The sequence below is a fragment of the Mycteria americana genome, chromosome 4, assembly GCF_035582795.1.
Source record: "Mycteria americana isolate JAX WOST 10 ecotype Jacksonville Zoo and Gardens chromosome 4, USCA_MyAme_1.0, whole genome shotgun sequence".
Taxonomy (NCBI): domain Eukaryota; kingdom Metazoa; phylum Chordata; class Aves; order Ciconiiformes; family Ciconiidae; genus Mycteria; species Mycteria americana.
Window position 1 is genome coordinate 90,201,627 of NC_134368.1, and position 19,452 is coordinate 90,221,078.

Sequence of the window (19,452 nt, forward strand, 5' to 3'; positions counted from 1 at the left end):
CCTATGTCCCTGAAGCCTCTACAAGCTTTTTTTCTTTAGGAAGCAAGATGTGACAACAAAATAAACAATACACCCACAAGACAAGTAATAGGAATTCAAATGAATACAGTTGTGTATTCAACATGACAAGCATACTTAAGCTGAGTTAATTCCCATGTGGGATATAAACATTAACTTGGTTTCCTAAGAGGAAAGGAAAAATACCCCACCAAATGCTTTTCCATTATAATCTGCATATGGCACCTCTTTCTGCCCCACAAGGAAATCCATTTCAAACAGAATTTGACAAACGGTGGTATAACTAACTCCCTCAAGTTTCCATTGAAACAGCTGGCTGGGGAAGGTACAAAGAACCCATTAATGGTCCCAGCAGAGGTCAAGGCTGAAGCAGGAGTTCAACCTTTGATGTAAAGAATCCATAGATCCATGTTATTCTCACGTATACTTTAGAAATCAGACACCAGCAAGTCCCACCACAAGATGCACTGATATAGGAAAATAAGATTCCTTAGTTCTCCTGCATGCGATGCTACCTATTTCAATGGCAACATGAAAACTATCTCCCTTTTCCTTCCAATTTCCTATTCATTAATTGCTTCAAGTAAAATATTTTTATAAGGTTGTATGTTTTAATACTTACACATACAAAACCAGCTGTAAGTACATTATATTCAATAAAAGATAATTGCCTTTTTCTCTAGAATGCTTTAAAAAAAAAATCCTGCAAGGATTAAGGCCTCTTCCGTCTGTCCTATAAATGCAATATCCAACAGCTTGGAGGTGTTCCTTGTAATTCTGAACAGAACAGAGATAAATCCATAAGGCATTTCAGTCCCTTTTTTCCTTTGGGGTGGTGGTGGGTGTAAAATAAGCCTTTCTAGCGCTATTTCTTCAAGGGTGATTAAGTACTTCTCTCCATTACTGTTCTGTTATTTCAGCAGCCGTCTTCTCTTTTTCAGAAGTGCATCTCGAAGAGCCAGCTAAATATGAAACAAGAGTGGAATATTCAGGTAAGGAGAATATTAAGTAAGGAGACAACACCACTATCACATCAACAACCTTCTTCAATTTCTTCAAACTCAGAGAAAAACACTAGTAGGTTACCAGCTAAAACTGTGAGCAGTAACTGGCAAATGCTAACAACTATAGTGGCAGAAATGCTGTGGTTATTTAGCTAAACTCGATAGTACAGTTAAAGAAAGAGTTGGGCTTCAGAAAAAAAAAGTTTCAGTACATCATTAGCAGTTCCTATATAATGAAAAAGGTTAGAGTAACAAACTGTTCTTCCCCTGACTCATATTCAACTCTAAAACATCAAGAAAAAACATCAGTCCAGCTGAGAGGTAAGGAGGATTAAATGGCATTTTTTGAAAGATTATTACAAAACTTCTTTCTAAGGGGGGAAAGAGGGATGCTAGAATGTGTACAAGTGCCGTATCGCTCTAAAGAGACTTTGTTGTGTATTTCAGACATGTTTTAGTCAGTAAAGGGATTTAGCTCTGGACTATAGACAACAGTTCATTTTATTCTACCACCAAAGAGGGCAGCAGAACACAGTATCCTACAACTGCAGTACTTCAACCCTCTTTTAACAAGTATTTCCATATCATGGTCGAGAGAACTGATGCGGTGGCCTAACTTGAGTGAAAAAAAAGTATGAAAAAATTCTTCTTTCTCTGTTTAGCTGTTACATTTTAACTCGAAACATTAATCGGGAGTAAGGACTGAAACCATTCAAGATGGCTTTTTAGAATTGAGACAAGTGTAACAATCATTGTAAATAGCAGTTTCCTAGAAGTGCCTGGATTGTTCATTTGCGACGTTTTTGGTGTGTTTTGAGAGCTGGGTTAATGTGGTCAGCCTTAGCTGGGGTGAAGCAGAACAACAGCACATAAAAAGATTACAGAGGATATTAGTCCAAGTCTTCCTGTTTAACAGAAACACTTAAGACATGTTCTCTAGTGAGTCTACAGTTTCAGTCTTGCTGCTCTTAAGGCAAGAAATTACAGACAAATATACATTATCCTAATGATATGATCCTGGAAACAACTCACAAAGGAGGGTTTGTAAAAGAAGCATCTGAATGCACTCTAGCACAAGACAGAACCTAGCAATAAAACACAAAAATTAACACCACACAGAAACAAGAGCCCTGCATAATTGGATTATTCCAGAAGTTTTTCTTGGAACATGTTCAAAGAAGTTTAATTTTGTAACACCCTGTAAAACCCTAAGACTGGCCACCTGCCAGGTTAGATAAAAGGATTTTAAGGCAGATTTTTTGTTGTTAGCACAGACTTACCCTGCCAAGGTGAAACACAGCAGGGCAAGGCAATATGCCTACAGCAATCCTCTGGCAACAGCTGCCCCAGTTCAGGCATTATCCCCAGCAGAGGTGCCTCACAGGAGCAGGGCAGGTCCCTGTCCACACTCCATTCTTGCCAGCTCATCTAACCCCAGACACCTGGGGGAGCTCGGTGGGCTCCCTGCCCAATGCCTTCAGGAGCAAAGTCATTCCCCAAAGTTTCTGCCTTGCCTTTTACATATCCCTTCAGCTACCCGGGGCACAGCTGCCTGCAGGAACACGCAGTAACTGGACTGCCACATACATATTTGTAGAATGTATATCCTTTCACAAGGGCTGTCTTGAGTCTTCTATCAGCCCTGTGGGCAGGCTTATAGCTGAGGAAGCAGCAGAGGGCAAGGGCTTCACCACTGAGAGCAGCATATTGTGAAACTACTGTGGCAGGCTAAACTGAAGTTTTTTTTTTTTTCTAAACAGTTTCAAATCGGTAATAAATAGCATTTATGTCTGTGCTTTAAGTACATTTGTGACAAGCTATTAGGTGACCTCAGGGCCAGGACAGACAAGTCCATAATATGACGGTAACAGGAGCAAGGTCAAAGAAAGAATATGGAGAGTTAAGAAACACACTAAAATCTTGTCCTGAAAAACAACTCCTCCATATCAAGGAGACACTTCTTCTATCACAGGATTATAGTCAGGATTCTAATATGACCTTCCTTAATTTATATCAAGGAAAACAAACCACATTATCATTGCCTACCTAACCTACACATGGCTTTGCAACAGGGCTTGGCCCTTGATGCATATTAAAGAGACAAGACTGACAAAAACACTCTTCACCAGTGCAATCTCAGATATGCCTCCTCTGGGGTAGGATTCAAGGGAAGCCACCTAGCCCACAGTCCTTTCCAGCAATTAAACCATCAAAGTAAACAGCAGCGACTTAAGGACAGGATAGACAGCACTTCACCTGCATTATAACTTTACTGCTCGGACCACCCCATCTATTTTCAACATTAAATATTACCTGTTTTTCCCTGAAAGAACGCTTATTTTTTGTCCGGACACTATGGCTATATCTCATCATCATGAAGTTCTTGTGCTTTTTCTTTTCTTTGTTGGAAGAGCTGGCGAAAGGGTTAATTCTTGTTTTCTTTTTCACAAATTCTTTTCTGTCTGTTTTTCCAGCCTAGAATAGACAACATAATATAATAACAGGGAGTCACTTTCCTTTCCCTACAGTTAACATCAGCTGCTAAGGTGACAGGTTCTATGGCAGTAACAATAAATCCAGGTTCAGTATGACTTTCTGTGTACATTATATGCATTCTTCCGTGCTGGCTCTATTAAGTCACAGGGAAAATCGGGTGTGTCTGTCTTTATATTTTCATTGTCACCTGTGACCAGCAGGAGGCTGTTTATCTGTTAGAGCCCAAATGCAACAGCAAAAAACTATACAAAACATTTCTCAAAATGCAGGTGGCAGCTGAGCACCTGGGTCTCAGAGGCAACCCCACCACCTCCTCCTTCTGCAGGAGACAAAAACACCAACCCAAATCTAGAAAAGCAGAGAACATCAAATAGCCAAGTTCCTCACCATTGCAGTTGCCAATCTGGTCTCCTTGTCCGACTTAGGCTTCTTATGCAGATGTTCAATATCTCTGAGTGAGAGCAGCTCTCCCCTACACACAAAAAAACAACAAAAGGCCATCACACACAAAACTTCATCTGGCAAGAAAAACAAAACGCCCTCCAGACCTTTTGTCTCTCACGAATCTCTTACGCCATTGTCTTCCTACAAACTTTCACACAAGCACTTGTTGTTTCTCTCAGGCTAATTCTCATGCTTCTGACAACCCTTACAAAAGTCTCTCATTACAGTTTTTCCAGTCCTGCTTTAACCACAAAGTTTATTAAACTCCGGAGATATAACCATGCAACTGCTGCTACAAAAACCATGCCTATTGGTCTGAACAAGCAAAACGGTCCCACAGCTCCCATCGGCCCCTCGTGTCTTTTCTCCCAGGTAGAAACAAATCCCCTGGGCCAGGAGCCCTTCTAGGCTGTGTGGCTGTTTGCTACCTGTCACCAGGGGATACCGACCAACAGCAGAGCTCTGTGCTCTTCTGCAATTAAAAGCTGTATCACTGGGTTGTAGGGAAGAGAAAGCACTCATCAATACTTCATATCCTACCTGCCCTCCTCCTCTTCATCATCTATTTCGATATTTTTCCTCTTGGCAGCTTTGCCAGGTGCAGAATTAAGTTCTTTGGAGAGCTGGGCAAGGCGTATTTTGTGGAAGTCTTCTTGGGTTAGCAGCCTGCTTGTACTGACTGCTGCAGCTTTGGCTTTTCGTTCCTCCATGGGCATGCTTTTCACCTTCTCTGCCTTTTGAAAAAAGTGCAAAAGAAGAATCATCCGGAGCTTTGCAAACCATTTTTGTGCCTTAATCCATGACCCTTGCCTCCAGAATACTTATGTAGGGGCAGTATTGTTGGGAAACACTGTAACAAGCTGTGAGGATTCTTCATAGTGTTATAGTCAACATGTATTATTAGAAGAAAGAAGTACTTCCCCTCCTTCATATTTCAGACTGAATAGAAGCACTCATCATGTAAATGTCATAGCTTTGAAGGAAGTTAGCCCTGGGACAGAATTCCCCCATCTCTCCCCCCCCACCCTAAGAACACGCATACTTCAGCACAGGTGCTAAATAGTACTTCAACCTCACTGATTCTGGTCAAGTTACTCCGCAGCCCATAACTAACTGTATAGTTAGTTATGAGCAGCCACGTGAAGGTACAGAGCAACACAATCTGGTCTGCTATTTACAACACTTAGTTGTATTTGGGGTAGAAGACACTTAGAACTCACTACTTCTTGCTGCTCCTCATCTGAGGAGTGATGCACATCAATCCATTCTCCATCTTCATTATCTTCTTCCTCACTCAGACTAGCGCTTTGCCATCCATCTGCTCAGAGGAAGAAGTGCACAGTGTTGTTAATACAGATTCAGTTTAATGCTTGAGTTTGAAATAATTTCAGATTGGATCGCAAGCTCTCACTACCTTTGATTACTTATCGGATAACTGCATTTATGCCCAGGGACATGCTTCCCAGACAGGCAAGCTGTAGGGTCCCAGCATCCCAGCATTAGAACTCCATAGACATTACAAAGACATAAGATATTTCACACATCTGATTGTCATTTGTTAATGATTTTTAGAAGACCAGCAGCTCCCATGCTTTCCAACTGGCAAGTTCAGCTACCAAATTCCATCTGGCTTGCAACTGATTCAGAGCTGTGCAACAAACCTCAGCTTTGATTTCTTAGCGCACCCACATCACATGCACATTCCGTTATGGACACCAATTTTTATAGTGATAACTGCATATGGCAATGTGAGATCTTGGAAAAACACCACCCCACACCCCCCCGACAGACTGCTTAAAACAGCTGGTGTATTCTGTCATTACTGTGAGCTGCCATCGCCTTAAATTTATTATGAGCTTTCAACAAACCTGGAACAGTGGTGATCAGAGCCTTTACAGGAAATACATTTACCTACACCTCATTCACTCAAAACCAAGCCAACCATAGAAAATACTCAAAGCAGCTTGCAACAAGTCAGCGTCGTGGCAAGCTGTACCATAATGCTACGCTTTGCAAAGCTTAGCTCTCATCTGAAGTTAAAGATCCTCAAAAAAAAGCACATTTGGGACAGTCACTGAAGAAACAGTTTACAAAGGCTAATCCTTATTACACTGTTCCCCGCTCCCTGCCGTATAAACCAAGGAGGGAAGCAATGCAATTTATAGCTAAGTTACTTTCTATAGTATATGCACTGCTGCTCTTCACCGTTGTTCAAACTGACCGATGTGCTAAAGTTATCGGCTTCAGAAACCAAAGCAAAGATTGTTATACTAATCGCTGCATTCACATGTGTAAGAAATATGACATAACAGCGTGTTTATTTCTCCAGTACACCTCCACTGCAATACCTCCAATACCCTCAGGCTTGATTTGCCAAACTTTCTGGCTTGATTTTCAAGTCCCTCATCTTTTTTTTTCCTGATTCAGGCAGGGATTCCAGGTTGTGTGGAGCATTTGCACAGGAAGTGAACTCAAGAAGCCAAATACCATTTCAAAGTACTATTTCAGTGTTTTGTGTTATGCAACAAAAACTTCTCTTTAGGAAGAGCTGAACACATGAAGTTTCATAGCTGTACAATGTCCGTTCCTCTGCTTTTCTATCCCTCAGTGTCTCTCATACAAAGCAACACACAGTAACAGACTTCACTGGGTAAATTGCACTTACTCAAGGGTAGTATCGGTGCTTCTTAATGGACAAAGAGAGACATGTGCAAGCCATGCAGCATGAGACAGCAGCAAATGAAAGGCACGAACACCAAGTTTTATGTCCAAATAAAATCTTAGCAATAATGATGCTCACAATAGAAGTGGTAAAGAAAAAAAAGGCCAACCTTCCTCTTGGTCTCCTCCCTTTTCCTTTTGATTCTCAACATCCAGTACTTCCGCTCCTGGAATATAATCTTTGGCATCCAGTTCTCCATATTCATGAATCCTGGCTTCCAATGAGGCCTCAGTAGGCTTACCCTGTAAGTTAACAAAATACATGTTAAGCAGGCTGCTATTTTAATGCCCACAAATCCATGAAAAAAATTGAGGGAGAGGAGGGTGTGGGTAGAAAAGATAAATTCTGCCTGATGAATTAAGAAAAGATCTTGAATTACTAGAAGTTGAACCAACTCTAGGAAGATAGTCAAGCTTCTGTAGCACTATACTTCTGTCAATGAGTTTGATAAATTTGAACTAAGGAAATCTGGAAATAAGAGCACACCACATCAAAAGGCAGCAAGAGCACAGGCAGAAGAAGAAAGCAGGCATGATTCCACCTCATTCTCAAGGGGCTGAGACCAGTTCTCATCATCATTTTTGAGCACGTGTGCCTATGTTTATGGTGAATGCAACGCACATAAAACAACACTTACCCTGAATTTCTTCTGCAGCATCTCTGGATTCAGGGAACGGAAAAGGTGTATCAGAGTTCTTGCAGACATCATCACATCTACCCAGAAAAGAAAAAAAAAAAGTCAAAGTACAGAAAAGCAGAATTCTGAGCAAACTGAAAGCCCACTCAGATATTCAGTATTTACAGCCTGTTCAGGCTTTTTCTGAAGTTGTCAGAAACTCCCTCCGATTTCTCCAATGCAGGATCCAGCTCTTCCTTAGGGCTAAATCTTAGCAAGCAGTTTCCCTTCTTCAGTTTTGTCAATTAGCTCCCCTGCCCTAACTACCCTTGACTGTTTTGTCTCCTGTGTATATACGCTCAAACTACAGAGAAATGCAACAGACACACTGGAAATTATACCTCTCAGCCCGCATAAAAAACAATTAAGACATCACTATTATGAAGGCTATAACAATGGAGGACGAGATGATACAGGACAAAAAAGATTTTTAAGCCATATCCATGTAATACACTTACTTTTATTTTTATGAGTCTTGTACTGAACAAGGTCTTGGAGCAGATCTTCAGTCATGGCTAATGGACATCTCGCAGTGATTTCTTTTATCGCATTGATTCTAAAAAATTGGAAGTGAATTATTTTCTGAACACACAGATGAGAGAGACTGCCACTGGCCCAGTAATAGACTGAATTATCTGGAACTTGGAAGAACCTTGTACAGCATTTATACAACATTTAGTGTAACAGAGGAGAATATCACAAGGAGCCCTCTGTGCCATGGTTCTCCAAAACCCTCCGTCTTTGGCCCATACTCTACTCTCCAGCTATTTTGTCTTATCCTAGGCTTCACGATTCTGCAACTGAAGTCTGGGTCCAGGTGACAGGAAAAGCAGTCAAACAATCACCAGGCCAAGAAAAAAAAATTAAAAAAATTGAAATCAAGAAACAGTTCTGGAGTCAACCATGAGCAGGCTAAGGACAGTACAACAGGAGTCCGCAGGCTCACACAAGTTCCCTTTTAAACCATGTTCATGCACACACTTAGTACGCTAAACACCTGGATTAGAACCACGCCAAGAGGAAAAGGAATAACTCACAAAATATTCTCAAAGTGTCTACAAACAATAGTCTGCCCCTGTTGAGTGGTTCATCGTCTTTAAGGACAGTTCAGCTCTCTCCTACGTTTACTGATCTTTCACTACTCCACTTACACCAGAGCTTTCACAATACCTCACTTGATTAGTCTAAGTACATTACAGTTTCACTAACAGCAACATTTAAATTTGTTGTCAGTAGCGAAATTTCATCCACAAAACATCAAAGTTAAGAGTCCTGAACTATGATGCTAGCCGCTCACTGAGTGCATACAAATATATTAATTCACAGACAAGAGGTCTGCCCTCAAAGCAGAAATAACAATATCCAAGATCCAAGATTCTTAATCCAAGAAGGAAGAAAAATACAAGACCAAACCACAAAGGAAAAAAAAAACCTGCACCATCATGAAATCCAGAAAAGTCAAGTCACAGCACTAAGCACAGAAACCCATCATTCTGCAGAATTTAAAACACTGCCAACAAAAATAAGGGAAGTTTATGCTGAGATACTGTCCTAATTGTTTTCATTCAAGCAGGTTCTTGAAAGCATAGTACAAATGACAGCAGTAAGCTGCAGGTGGTTTAAAAAAAAATATTTTTCCACATTGAGAGAGTTTTACAGTTTTTGTAAGATTCTGTACCCACCCTACGGTCATGACCTCCCCAGAATTCTTGTCAGTGACAAAGTTGTTGGCAATGGTCATTAACACTGACTGGATAATCTGAAAATAAGAAAAAAGGTTAAATAGACTTAATGCATATTTAATAAAATTGTGAAAATTATTACATATTCTTAATTAACAGACACCAGAGCCCTTTTCATAGAAAGATAGAGCTCAGGACTTGTCACTATAGCATGCAAATATTTTCTAGACACAAATTCTATTACAGAAATGAAGACATCAGGTACGGGTGGTTTTTCTCCCTTCATACAAAACAATCCCTTCTCCCTTTATACAAACCAATCCCTTGGAACTTGCAGAAGTAGCCAAAATTACCATAAGTTCTTCAAGAAAAAGGGTCTGACCAGATTCCCTTTTCCCCCTCCCCACAAATGCACCCAGTTTTATTTCCATGCTGGCCTGCTGTCCATTTTTAACATCAAAGATAGGTGAAGTACTGACCTCGGGTGGTACTAACTGATGTGAAGCTTGTGCAGCAAACAGAAGAATCCTTGTCACTTCTGGAAGAAAAGAAAAGTGGGAAGATGTCCAAGTATATTGCTGCAGCTTAGTCTGGCCAATAAACGCATCCACCAAAAGAGCTAACTCAACAAGCAGCTCAGTCTTAAGTCTCAAAACCATTTCAGTCTCAAGTTATTTGGGACAACCATTTCTCCTCTCCCACCAAGCATTAGGAACTCATCTGGTCTCCACCCCAGCAGCAGTGTAGGCCCTTAATAGCCAGCTAAGACAAAAAGAAATGCTCTAGCAGCAAAAGGCAGTCATGCTTTGCAAGGAACTAGGGACTCACTAGATTCACTTTATTCCATTGCTGGAGTTTCTCAAATGCTCAGGTAAGGAGCATTAAGTGCACACAGCTTCCATAAAAGTCCACAGCGCTTTGCACTTCTGGCAGTTAGGGCCTTTTACTTCCTTCATCCACGCTCTCTGGACTACTCCTATTTCCTTCTGCCTACTAAGCTACTGGTACCTATTCATTTACAGCACCACTTCTAAGAACTAACTGTACATGTGCCATGATGGACCAGCAGTGTTATCTACGAGTAGCTACTTACCTCTCTGATGGGGCTGTAAGAATCTCTGAACGAAGGGGTAGAAATTAAAAAGAAAAAGCTGCAAAGAAAGAAGTTGTAACAGATTAGTTTCTTGTCTTTTAACTTGAGATCACCTTCATGGGCTGATACACTGTAAACCAATCAGCAATTCTATACAGCTTGCTCTCCAAATGCCTTGGATCTTATTGCATGACATATTCTCCTGTCTTGAGCTTGATATATGTGGAGATGAGGAAATGACTTGTACAAAGGAAATAAAAAGCTCAATCCCAAGCTCTGTGAAATCCAGAGTGGTTCTTGTTAGACTGCACAGAATTCCAGTTCGGGCACTCTGCTGCACCATCCTACAACGTACCACTTCCCTTGGCCTCGGGGACGCAATCTTCTCTCCCAAAACAGAAAGAGACTCCAGTAATTTTGATCACACTTTGGCTGTACCTCAGACAGTGCTGTTCATGAGCAATTGCTGGACTCTTTTGAAAAGCTTTTCTGCTTTGAAGAACCTCCCGGGAGCACGCAGGTCTTGAAAAAGACATTTCTCCTCTATTTGTTAGGGACAGCTCAGCTATTCCAGACCAACAGCTCTCTCTAGCCCAGCTCACTTAGTACCACACAAGTCTACGCCACTGCGCCATTCCATGAGACCCACTGGCAACTGCCCTGACCACACATCTGCACTTTTCAATGCACAGCAAAATTAAACCTCATTTTCCAGAGGCACAAGGCCAGAGCATGCCGCCACCACCCCAAGCAGGCTGGCTACCATCAGACCATTATAAAATTCTCAGGGCATGTACCTCGTGTATTCCAACTAGCCTAGATATTAGGTCCATGAGCATCATCTTCACTTCAAATCGTTCCTTACAGTTCTCCAGCTGTTTCAGCAGTTTCTCTGCAAAGTCTAGAAGAAGCAATAATAGATTTGTGATAGAGTTAAAGAGCACAATGCAGAACTCAGCTGGGATTAAGTTAAAAAAGGCAGTCAGTTTGGTTTGGGTTTTTAAAGCCCCAATGCCCTTGCACAAAATAAATTAAAGGTGGCCAGAGCACTTTTCCCAATGGGTTCTTTTTCTTCTGACGTGCCTAGAAGGACTAAAGCTGTGCACAGGTTCAGCAGAGAGGAAAACTAGCAGAAGTTCCACAACATCATAAGCACAGGGTCAGTATTTAAAGCTAGATTATTTTTTTTTAAGATACATTTTGGGCTCATGTGAAAAACAAAATCCCCAGAGGTTCACTAGATCAGACTAAGACCTAGTCGAGTGATATTAGACAAACATCAGACTAGTAACAGAAATACATTTTTGAAGGGGGTAAGCCAAAGAAGCTATAGTAGATAAACTACGCCCCATTCGCACAAATTACGGCCTTCACACAAACAAGAAAGAGGTAGAGAGCCACATCCTCATCTGTCGCAACCTGAAGCGGATGATGTAATATTGCTCCTTCCTTGTCTGACTATCCACAAGCGTTCCACTACGACAAGCACAACAGGATTGATCTCACTTTTTTGAAGTGCTATGAAACTCTAAGATAAAGCACATTACAACTATCCCATTGTCACATTTGTATCTACTTGTGACTTTCATTTCCTTGCAGAGTTGTGTCTAAGCTTCAGCGTCTGGGATTAACACATAACTTGAAAAAAAGACAAAATACGTGTGCTTACCTTGAGGATCATGAATCAAGTGAATAGCAGAAAAGTTGAACACCTCTGGCTTGCTCTTCTTCTTCTGTTTCTGCATGGCAAAAAGAGTAAAAGAGACATTTTTTTCTTTCCATGAAAAAGCTGCAAGTGCTTCAGTTTCAGGCTGCTGCAGTTAAAAGCTGCCATTTACCATTCTTCTCTTCAAAAAGAGGCGCTTTAATAAGTAAACTATCACTCTTTTCAACTGCATAGGGTTTTCTGCCACCTGACCTAAGAGGCAAACAGGAGCTGCATTAACAAGTTGCTTATCAAGACACCACAAACTTTAAAGTAGGGGACCACACAAAGGGCACCCAGAGCAGAACTAATCCACAACTTAAGACTCGGTAAGTCTGTTTAAAAACAGCTCTCTTCCAGGCAAACACAGCATATGCCTGGCCAATGGATGCTAGAACACTTGTGGACCTTTACCTAGAAGAGATGACAAAAGGTAGCTAAGATGACAGGGGGAACAAGATTCCTGCACTTGAAGGATTAAGCTAAAATGCTGGCAAGTCAGACACCACTCTCCTCACCTTGAGGACCTTCATTGCTTTCTCCAGTTTCTTCTTGCGCTTGGTGGTTTTCTTGTTAGTCGCATACCGCATCATCAGATCTCTGGCTGTGGGACCATCATCCTTGAGGAAGAAAGCAAGGAAAACAAGACTCTGGTGACATCAGGCTTCAAATGGGAATCAGAGAAACAAAAAGTATCGATATTTTTCAGGATCGTGTACTATATTTGAAAACTCTCCCTCTTCCTAAATTTCATCATAGGGAAATACTAGCATTTCAAATCCCAATTCCATAAAACTAGCCACCTACCGATATGCAAGAGAGGCCACGAACACTGAACAGCACATCAACACAGTAGTTTTTACAGCTGGTTAATTAGAGAATATTGTTCAGTCACAGACAAATAACGATATCCTGTATTAGGAGGTTCTGGACTGAAATCCTGTTAGGTTACCAGCCTTCTCAAGATAACTGAATTATGTTCGTTTGTACATAAGTGGGAAGTGGAGCACAAAAGGGAAACTGAAGACAAAACAGACAGCTAAAAAATTAAACCAGCTTCCAATACACCAGGTGAAAGCCTCTTCCCACAACTCTACATGACACAACTAGCAATTCACGTCTTCACAAACCAGACTGACCAGCCCCTGCTTAGGCCTTCCAAGTGAATTGCTTCCTTCGCAAAGAGAGGAAAGCATAGCAGCTCTTAGCATTAGTCTTTAGACAGGCAGCAAAGGCATCCTGCTGTCAGTTGGGGCCAGCTGTCAAAAACACTGGACTTTTTTGTGAAGCATAGAACATTTGGAGGAAACAAGATGGAAAGTAACACAGAGGCAGACAGATTGGCGGAGCCAGGGCCACTAGGATGACAGACCTATTAGAGTTTGAAGAACAGAGAGGAGAAGATTTAATCACAACACCCACCTCAGATTCTGAGTCACTGTCTTGTTTCTCGTCTTCATCTCTCCCAAGAAAGAACTTCAAACTAGCAACTAATACCTGAAAAGCAAAGTAAGGTTACGTAGGACAGGACAAACTGACGAGAGTATTTAGAAAAGCCCTATATCCACATCTTAGGTTATGCAAAGACTCTCCCAATTTTTATAGGCATGGATATCAACACAAAGCAAAACAAATCACAAACTGAAAGCCACAGGGTTTTACAGACACACCCTTCTCAACAGTCAGAGGCACACAGAGAGTCAAAAAGCAGCTGGGCTTCCACAACACCTGGAGCAAGTTTAGAGATGCAAATTCTCTTCCTATCATTCTGCAAAGCAATTTCTATCTAATTGCTCCATGCCAACATTATCAGATACTCCTGCACAGCTGATACCCGAGACAGCGCTCAGAACTCCAAACTTTTATTAGTTTATATGGGTTCGTTGGTGGGGGTTTTTTGTTAGCTTTGATTGGGTGGGTTTTATTGAATGGAACAGCTTTTGGACCTTCCCAGTGGAAGAACTTGTCTCAAACCATAATACAAGTTTTGAAAACCTCAGGCAGTGCAGAACTGACACAGATGACAAAAGGCCTAAGGTTCACTCAAGCCCCAGGCAGGACAGCAGCTCTCTTCACATTTAACAAATGAAAGCCTTGCGGTGCTGATTATAAGGAGGCGATATTCTGGCAGCCTCTTCTGAGCAGCAGTGGAAAGTGCACGTACCCTCCCCACACCAGCCTGCATTTGTTGCAAGACAAGCTTCCAATTCTGCTGTTCTGTGCATAAGAACCAAATGCCGCCTCCTCCCACAACACAAGCAGCATTTTGAAAATAAAAGAAGCAGAAGACAAATCGTCAGCAAAACTTGTTAGCAATTACAGTACCGAAATAAAAAGTTGCATCCCCAGGAAAAATGTAGCTTAGGTAACATCCAGTTTCATCAAGTGATTTCTGTTCTCACCTTTGTCACTTTGGAAAAGCAGGCAGTTGTGATGACATTTACTGTTTTGGCATCATTCCTGGAATAAAGCAAAATACTACCTTTTACTTTAAGTTTGGCAATTTCAAGTCATTCTCAGGAAATTAAGTCTCATGAAACGTGACTCCTAATAATCAGGAAGCTTGACTCAAATAGAGTCTCTCAATGCTCCAAGTAGATTTGCAACAAAGAAGTTAAGCTTCTGTCATTCTCTGTCATTCTTCTAACATAGCAGTAGCTTCATCTAAATAAACGGACACTTGCGTTCCATCTAGTTCACGCTGTGACTGAAGGGACAGAAAGAAGAACCGCCAGTAAAATAACTGAAGACAGATTACCACTTTTTCCACTGATAAAAAGAAAATAAACCCCCTGCCAGGTAAAAAAAAAAAAAAAAAATCAGTGCAGAACTCTAACTTTTATTAGAAAGTCAACTGGATAGTTGAGATAAACTATGCTCTAAAAATAAAGATTTAAAAGAAAAAGCTACAGGAATTCATTTGATTTTATACCAAGTCTCACGTACTTACAAGCCTACTTACGAAAGTTGCAGCAGTCTTTACCTTTCAGCAACACTATTTTTCAGGAGTCCCTGTTTTCTCTCCCTTGTAATAACCTATTCTAATCTACTTTGGAGACAGGTAAGCAGCAAACACACCGCTCACCAGTGGTACCACTTGTTGCATTTGTATCTCTCTATACAGTTCATTTCTGTGCAAGAACCAAGAAGAGCAAAGGAGTTACAAACTGAACGGCTTAAAAGTCTTCAATGTGTTTTTAGATTCAAAAAGCAAGCAGGAGTGAACAGACTACCATCTTCTCACGCTATTTACTGCTGAGTAACATCTGCTCTGGCATTTTGTAACGCAACAGAAGAATTCAGCAACATATTAGGTACAAGACAACAACTGACAGCACTCTGTGTGCTTTACTCCTTTCAATACTTATCTAGGCAAGAATTTTTCAGGCCGCTACCTACTAAAATTAGGAGCTATATTACAGCTTCACAAAAAAACCCCAAAACTCAAAGCACCCATTAGATCAGTCTTCTAGAATGAACTTACAGACTTAAGAGAACAAGGAAAAAAAAAAAAAAAAAAAAAAAAAAATTCTTCTTTCCACTGTACACAACAAGCTATATGCCAATATTACCAGCTTTTCTGTGCAAAAAAAGCAAGCTGCACACAGCTTCTGTTTGAAATGCAATACATACAATTTACATACCATTTTCAACTAAAATGTCAAAGATTCAACCTAAGTAACTCTGAGACTTCATGCAAGACAGTATTTCTTCCCAGCTAAATTACATTCCACAAAATACAGCCCCACTGGAACACAAAGATAAATAAATTTAAGTCACAGCCCCCCAGCGTTACATTTTGCACTCTCTGCCACAAGTGATGTCAGGGCAGCTGCCCTGTGATAAACAGGGAATCAACACGAGCCGGCCAGACATACCAAATATTCCTTCTATAAAGTTCAATCATCACATCCAGAGATATCTTCGCAGCAGTGGGATTGCTGTCTCTCAACATAGTATACATGAAGTTCTGCAGCATCTGAGAAAAAAGTTTGCAAACATTTATTATTAGAAGTCTTTCACAATATCAAGAGGTTAAATGGAAGTATATCTGAAAGCTAAAATACTTACTGTGTTGACTTTATTGTTTTTGTGTTTAGCATTGACATTCTTGATGTCCGACACGATGTGAGTGTACAAAGTCTGTAAATGGAGAGATCATAGGGTGTAACCTACACGAGTCATGCCAGGACAATGCAGATACATCGCTATTCCCCCAAAGTCTCCAAGTACTAAAATGAGAGCGCAAACTGATCACCACTGCGAATACTATTTTCCCTTTTAAGTTACAGTCAGAAAAACAACAAGAAGTTATCCTGTGAAGTCTCACATATGGTTAATTCTTATGTATTTAAAAAGCGTACTTGATTTACAGTACAGTGAGGCAGGAAAATGAACAGCATAAGGTATGGCTTAAAAAAATCTCACCCTGTTTCATTCAGGCACATCCTGATGGCCAGTTTAGTAATTCTGGTGGCAGAAAGCAAGTTTTTTCACTTTTATGGCAGAAAACCTGAAATACGGCTTTAACTAGCAGCTGGTTTGGTTTTGGTTCTTTTACTCAGAAGCTCTCACAAAGAATTCAGCAAGGCCTGCTCTGACAGCAACGTGTTTATGATTTTCATCTGCAGACACATCCAAGCTGCTCAATTCCAAATGCAGGACAGGCCTACAGCCTGCAACAGCACAGTAAAGACGTTGACAGCAGCACGCTTCGTTCCTAATCAAACATATAGATTGAGCCTTGCCTCTGGCACTGTCAACAGCTGAAAAAGCAGAGCTATTTTAAACTTTCTTATTTTGTTACCAAGGAAAGGAGAATGGTTGCCTGCCAGCGCTGCATGACTTCTGGCAAGTTGGTGAAAACCCACTGGAAATCAAGACTGGTTTGTGTCAGCACAGCTTACTTTTCGTAGCAGCTTATCATGACACCGCAACAGTTGAAAGAAGAGCTCCAGCAAACTTGTCGGATTTATTAGATTCTTGTTTCTTAACAAGATCAAAGCCTTACAGAACGTCTGCAAGAAAGAACCGGGGAATCAGAACCAAAATTTCATAATCCCCCCCCCTTTCCATCTTTATTTAAAAAATTAAAAAGCAAACCATAAGCGCTCATCTCACACGTTAAGGATGTATTTTAACCACAGGACGCGGTCTGCCCAAAGTGCCTTTCGGTGTGGGTCTTACCATGCGCAGGTCCGCATCCAGGACCGTGTGGTGGTAGGAGAGCAGCTCCTTCAGCTGCTGGGGAAAGCTGGCCATGTGTTCTGGGTAGCAGTGGGCAACCTGGGTAGAGACAGACCCAGCTGAGATCTCTTAGCAAAAACCTCGGGTCCCCTCATAACCCTGGGAAGGCGTGAGATATTGTAAGCAACCAATAAAAGGATAATCGTTTCTGTAGTAACAATTTAACACGCACAATGAAGAGTTATGATCAATGCCCAGGATGGTGCAATTAAAAAAACCCTTTTAAAAAATTGTACCAAACGCTCAAAAGGAAAACCTGTGTTCCTGGACACGTACAATACTGCTGCAGAAACCCTGGTCAATGCACAGCGTTACGGCAACTCCGTCAGGGCCGCAGCAGCAAAACTCGGTGAACACCATCTGCCATAACCGTTACGCTCGGAGCAAGGACGTCGTGGCCGGTGAAGGGCTGAAGGCCAGCGCCGAAGTCCCCCTTCCGCAGGGCAGCGGCTTACCTGTGCCAGGAACATCACCAGTTCCGCCAGCTCCTTGCTGGGCTTGTCCGGTTGGAAGGTGAAAATCTCCACATGGGACTGGTAGTGGTGGTACTGCTGGAGGAACTGAGCACACGGGGGGGGGCGGCGGCTCAGCGGGACAGGCGACACCTGCCCGCCCAGGCCCACAGCCCACCTCCGCCTCCCCGAGCGCCCCCGCCCCGCCTGCTGCCGCCCCGGCCGGGCCCCCCTGCTCGGGGAACCCGGGCCGGGCCGCTCGGCTTCCTACCTCTTCGGTGTAGGAGGTTGGGTCCCGCTTGATGAGGTTCTGCAGCTGGGGCAGGTTGCTGGGCAGCTTGTTTCCCTGGCGGCCCGACATGGCGGACCCGAGCCGGAGCCGGACCCGGCACCGCCGCACCCGCCCCACCGAACCGCCGCCTCCCCGGCCCGCGACACGTGAGCTACCGGCTGGGCGCCGCCATCATGGCCCGCCCCCTTCGCCAACCGGCGCCGCCAAGGGACAAACTTCTGCGAGAGGCACGCCCTGCCCAGCGCATCTCCTGGGGTGTGCCGGCACCCGCTCCCTTACCGCTGTCACAAGGGGAGGCGGCCAGAACAGGGGCTGCTTGCTGGCATCTCTTCCCGCTGACTGACCAAGGCTTTGGGTAGCCCTGTCAAAGTTACACATAATACGAGTCAAATTTAGTGAACATAGCTTCTTTGCATTTTTCTGATTGAGTTCTCCCCCTTACTTGCATCATATCACTCCAGCACATTGACCCTGCACTTGCCCTGGCTGGATCACATATCCTAATTTGGAGGCAAAATATCAGCTTTTAAACACGAAGTGCTGCCAGCAGTGCAGCAACACTGCTGAGGAGTTGGATCCGGCCCTCAACAGTTTTGTCGCTCATGACAGGTGCCACAAACACACAATATTGACAAGCTGCCAAGACCTAAGCATGCAAGGCAAAGAACACCACCAGCACTGGTTCCCCGCTCCAGCACTTCAAAAGAGTGCACTGTTTTGACTCACACAGCCACGAGCAGCACGCGCGAGGACCATGAAGCGTGGTCTATCCACCGCAACCAGTGCTACGTCCAGGGCAATGGGTATGTCCACAGCCTGGGCAGGTTTGTGCTCATACTATGATCTCCAGCTGGAGTGCCCAGGACTCTTGCAGCCCAAAGTAGATCTTCGGGACGTAAAGACAAAGTGAACTCTTCAAGTGCACCCAAGACTAATAAGAAGAGAACTTAAAAAAACCTGGTGTTTATGAAGAAAGCCTTCAGCAGGGCTTTTACCTGCCTAGAATTGCTGTTCAAAGCATCTTTTCTCTCCTGTTCACTTCATTGTTGTACTAAAATGATCAAACCAAAGAAAATAAGTCCTATGCCAGGTATTGGCAGGTCATATTCAGCATATCAATTATTTGATATGGAGCCTTGGGGCTCCAATTCTGTAACAAGTTCTCTGACTAAAGAATAACTATTTAATGACAAAACATGAAGTCCTGTTAATGTTTTATTTATTCTAACACAGCTAAATCTCAGTAGCTTTCAAAACCCAGCCTTTGGGGCTTTTTTCCTAAACCAAATACCATGTTCAACACTTCTTGGGCAATTTATGCAGTTGAAGAGGTAATGCCCATACTCACATCATCTCAATATGTTCACAGGTAGTGCTGCTGAGAAACAGGCCAGTTTTTTATGAAAACTTCAGCTGGACAAAGTTAGTGCCTCTGTGTCTGGAAGGGTTCTATCTTAGCTTGAAATACAAGTTCCCTAGAAAAAAGAAACCCCAGAGACCTTATCTTGTTCCAGAGAACATAGGTAGTTCAAAAGCATACCTTGCTCCGTATTCATGACTGATGAAGCAAGTGCCCTGCCTTTGCACCAGGTGCCTCGATGCATGCAGGAAATAACATGAC

At 42.4% G+C, this 19,452-nt stretch overlaps 1 protein-coding gene across 1 annotated transcript; it reads right to left on the minus strand.

The window, feature by feature from the left end:
- Positions 1-68: 68 nt before the first annotated feature.
- Positions 69-18,003, minus strand: SDAD1 (SDA1 domain containing 1). The gene is made up of 22 exons (XM_075501309.1): positions 17,811-18,003; positions 17,543-17,647; positions 17,028-17,126; positions 16,748-16,858; positions 15,912-15,983; positions 15,719-15,819; positions 14,243-14,300; positions 13,263-13,337; positions 12,359-12,460; positions 11,805-11,874; positions 10,933-11,036; positions 10,136-10,193; positions 9,522-9,580; positions 9,043-9,119; positions 7,819-7,916; positions 7,322-7,398; positions 6,794-6,926; positions 5,183-5,280; positions 4,503-4,696; positions 3,906-3,990; positions 3,336-3,497; positions 69-980 (listed from the first exon to the last, which is right to left on the minus strand). Exons 1-22 carry the CDS (start codon positions 17,898-17,900, stop codon positions 930-932), a joined length of 2,079 nt encoding a protein of 692 aa, XP_075357424.1. The 5' UTR covers positions 17,901-18,003; the 3' UTR covers positions 69-929.
- Between the last annotated feature and the right edge of the window lie 1,449 nt (positions 18,004-19,452).

Excerpts from the sequence above, each read along its gene's own strand:
- SDAD1 (XM_075501309.1), bottom strand. The coding sequence starts at position 17,900 with ATGTCGGGCCGCCAGGGAAACAAGCTGCCCAGCAACCTGCCCCAGCTG. Across the intron at positions 16,859-17,027 it reads TGGATGCGGACCTGCGCATG|ACGTTCTGTAAGGCTTTGAT; the intron begins GTAAGACCCACA and ends TCTTTCTTGCAG. Across the intron at positions 15,984-16,747 it reads ATGATAAGCTGCTACGAAAA|ACTTTGTACACTCACATCGT; the intron begins GTAAGCTGTGCT and ends CTCCATTTACAG.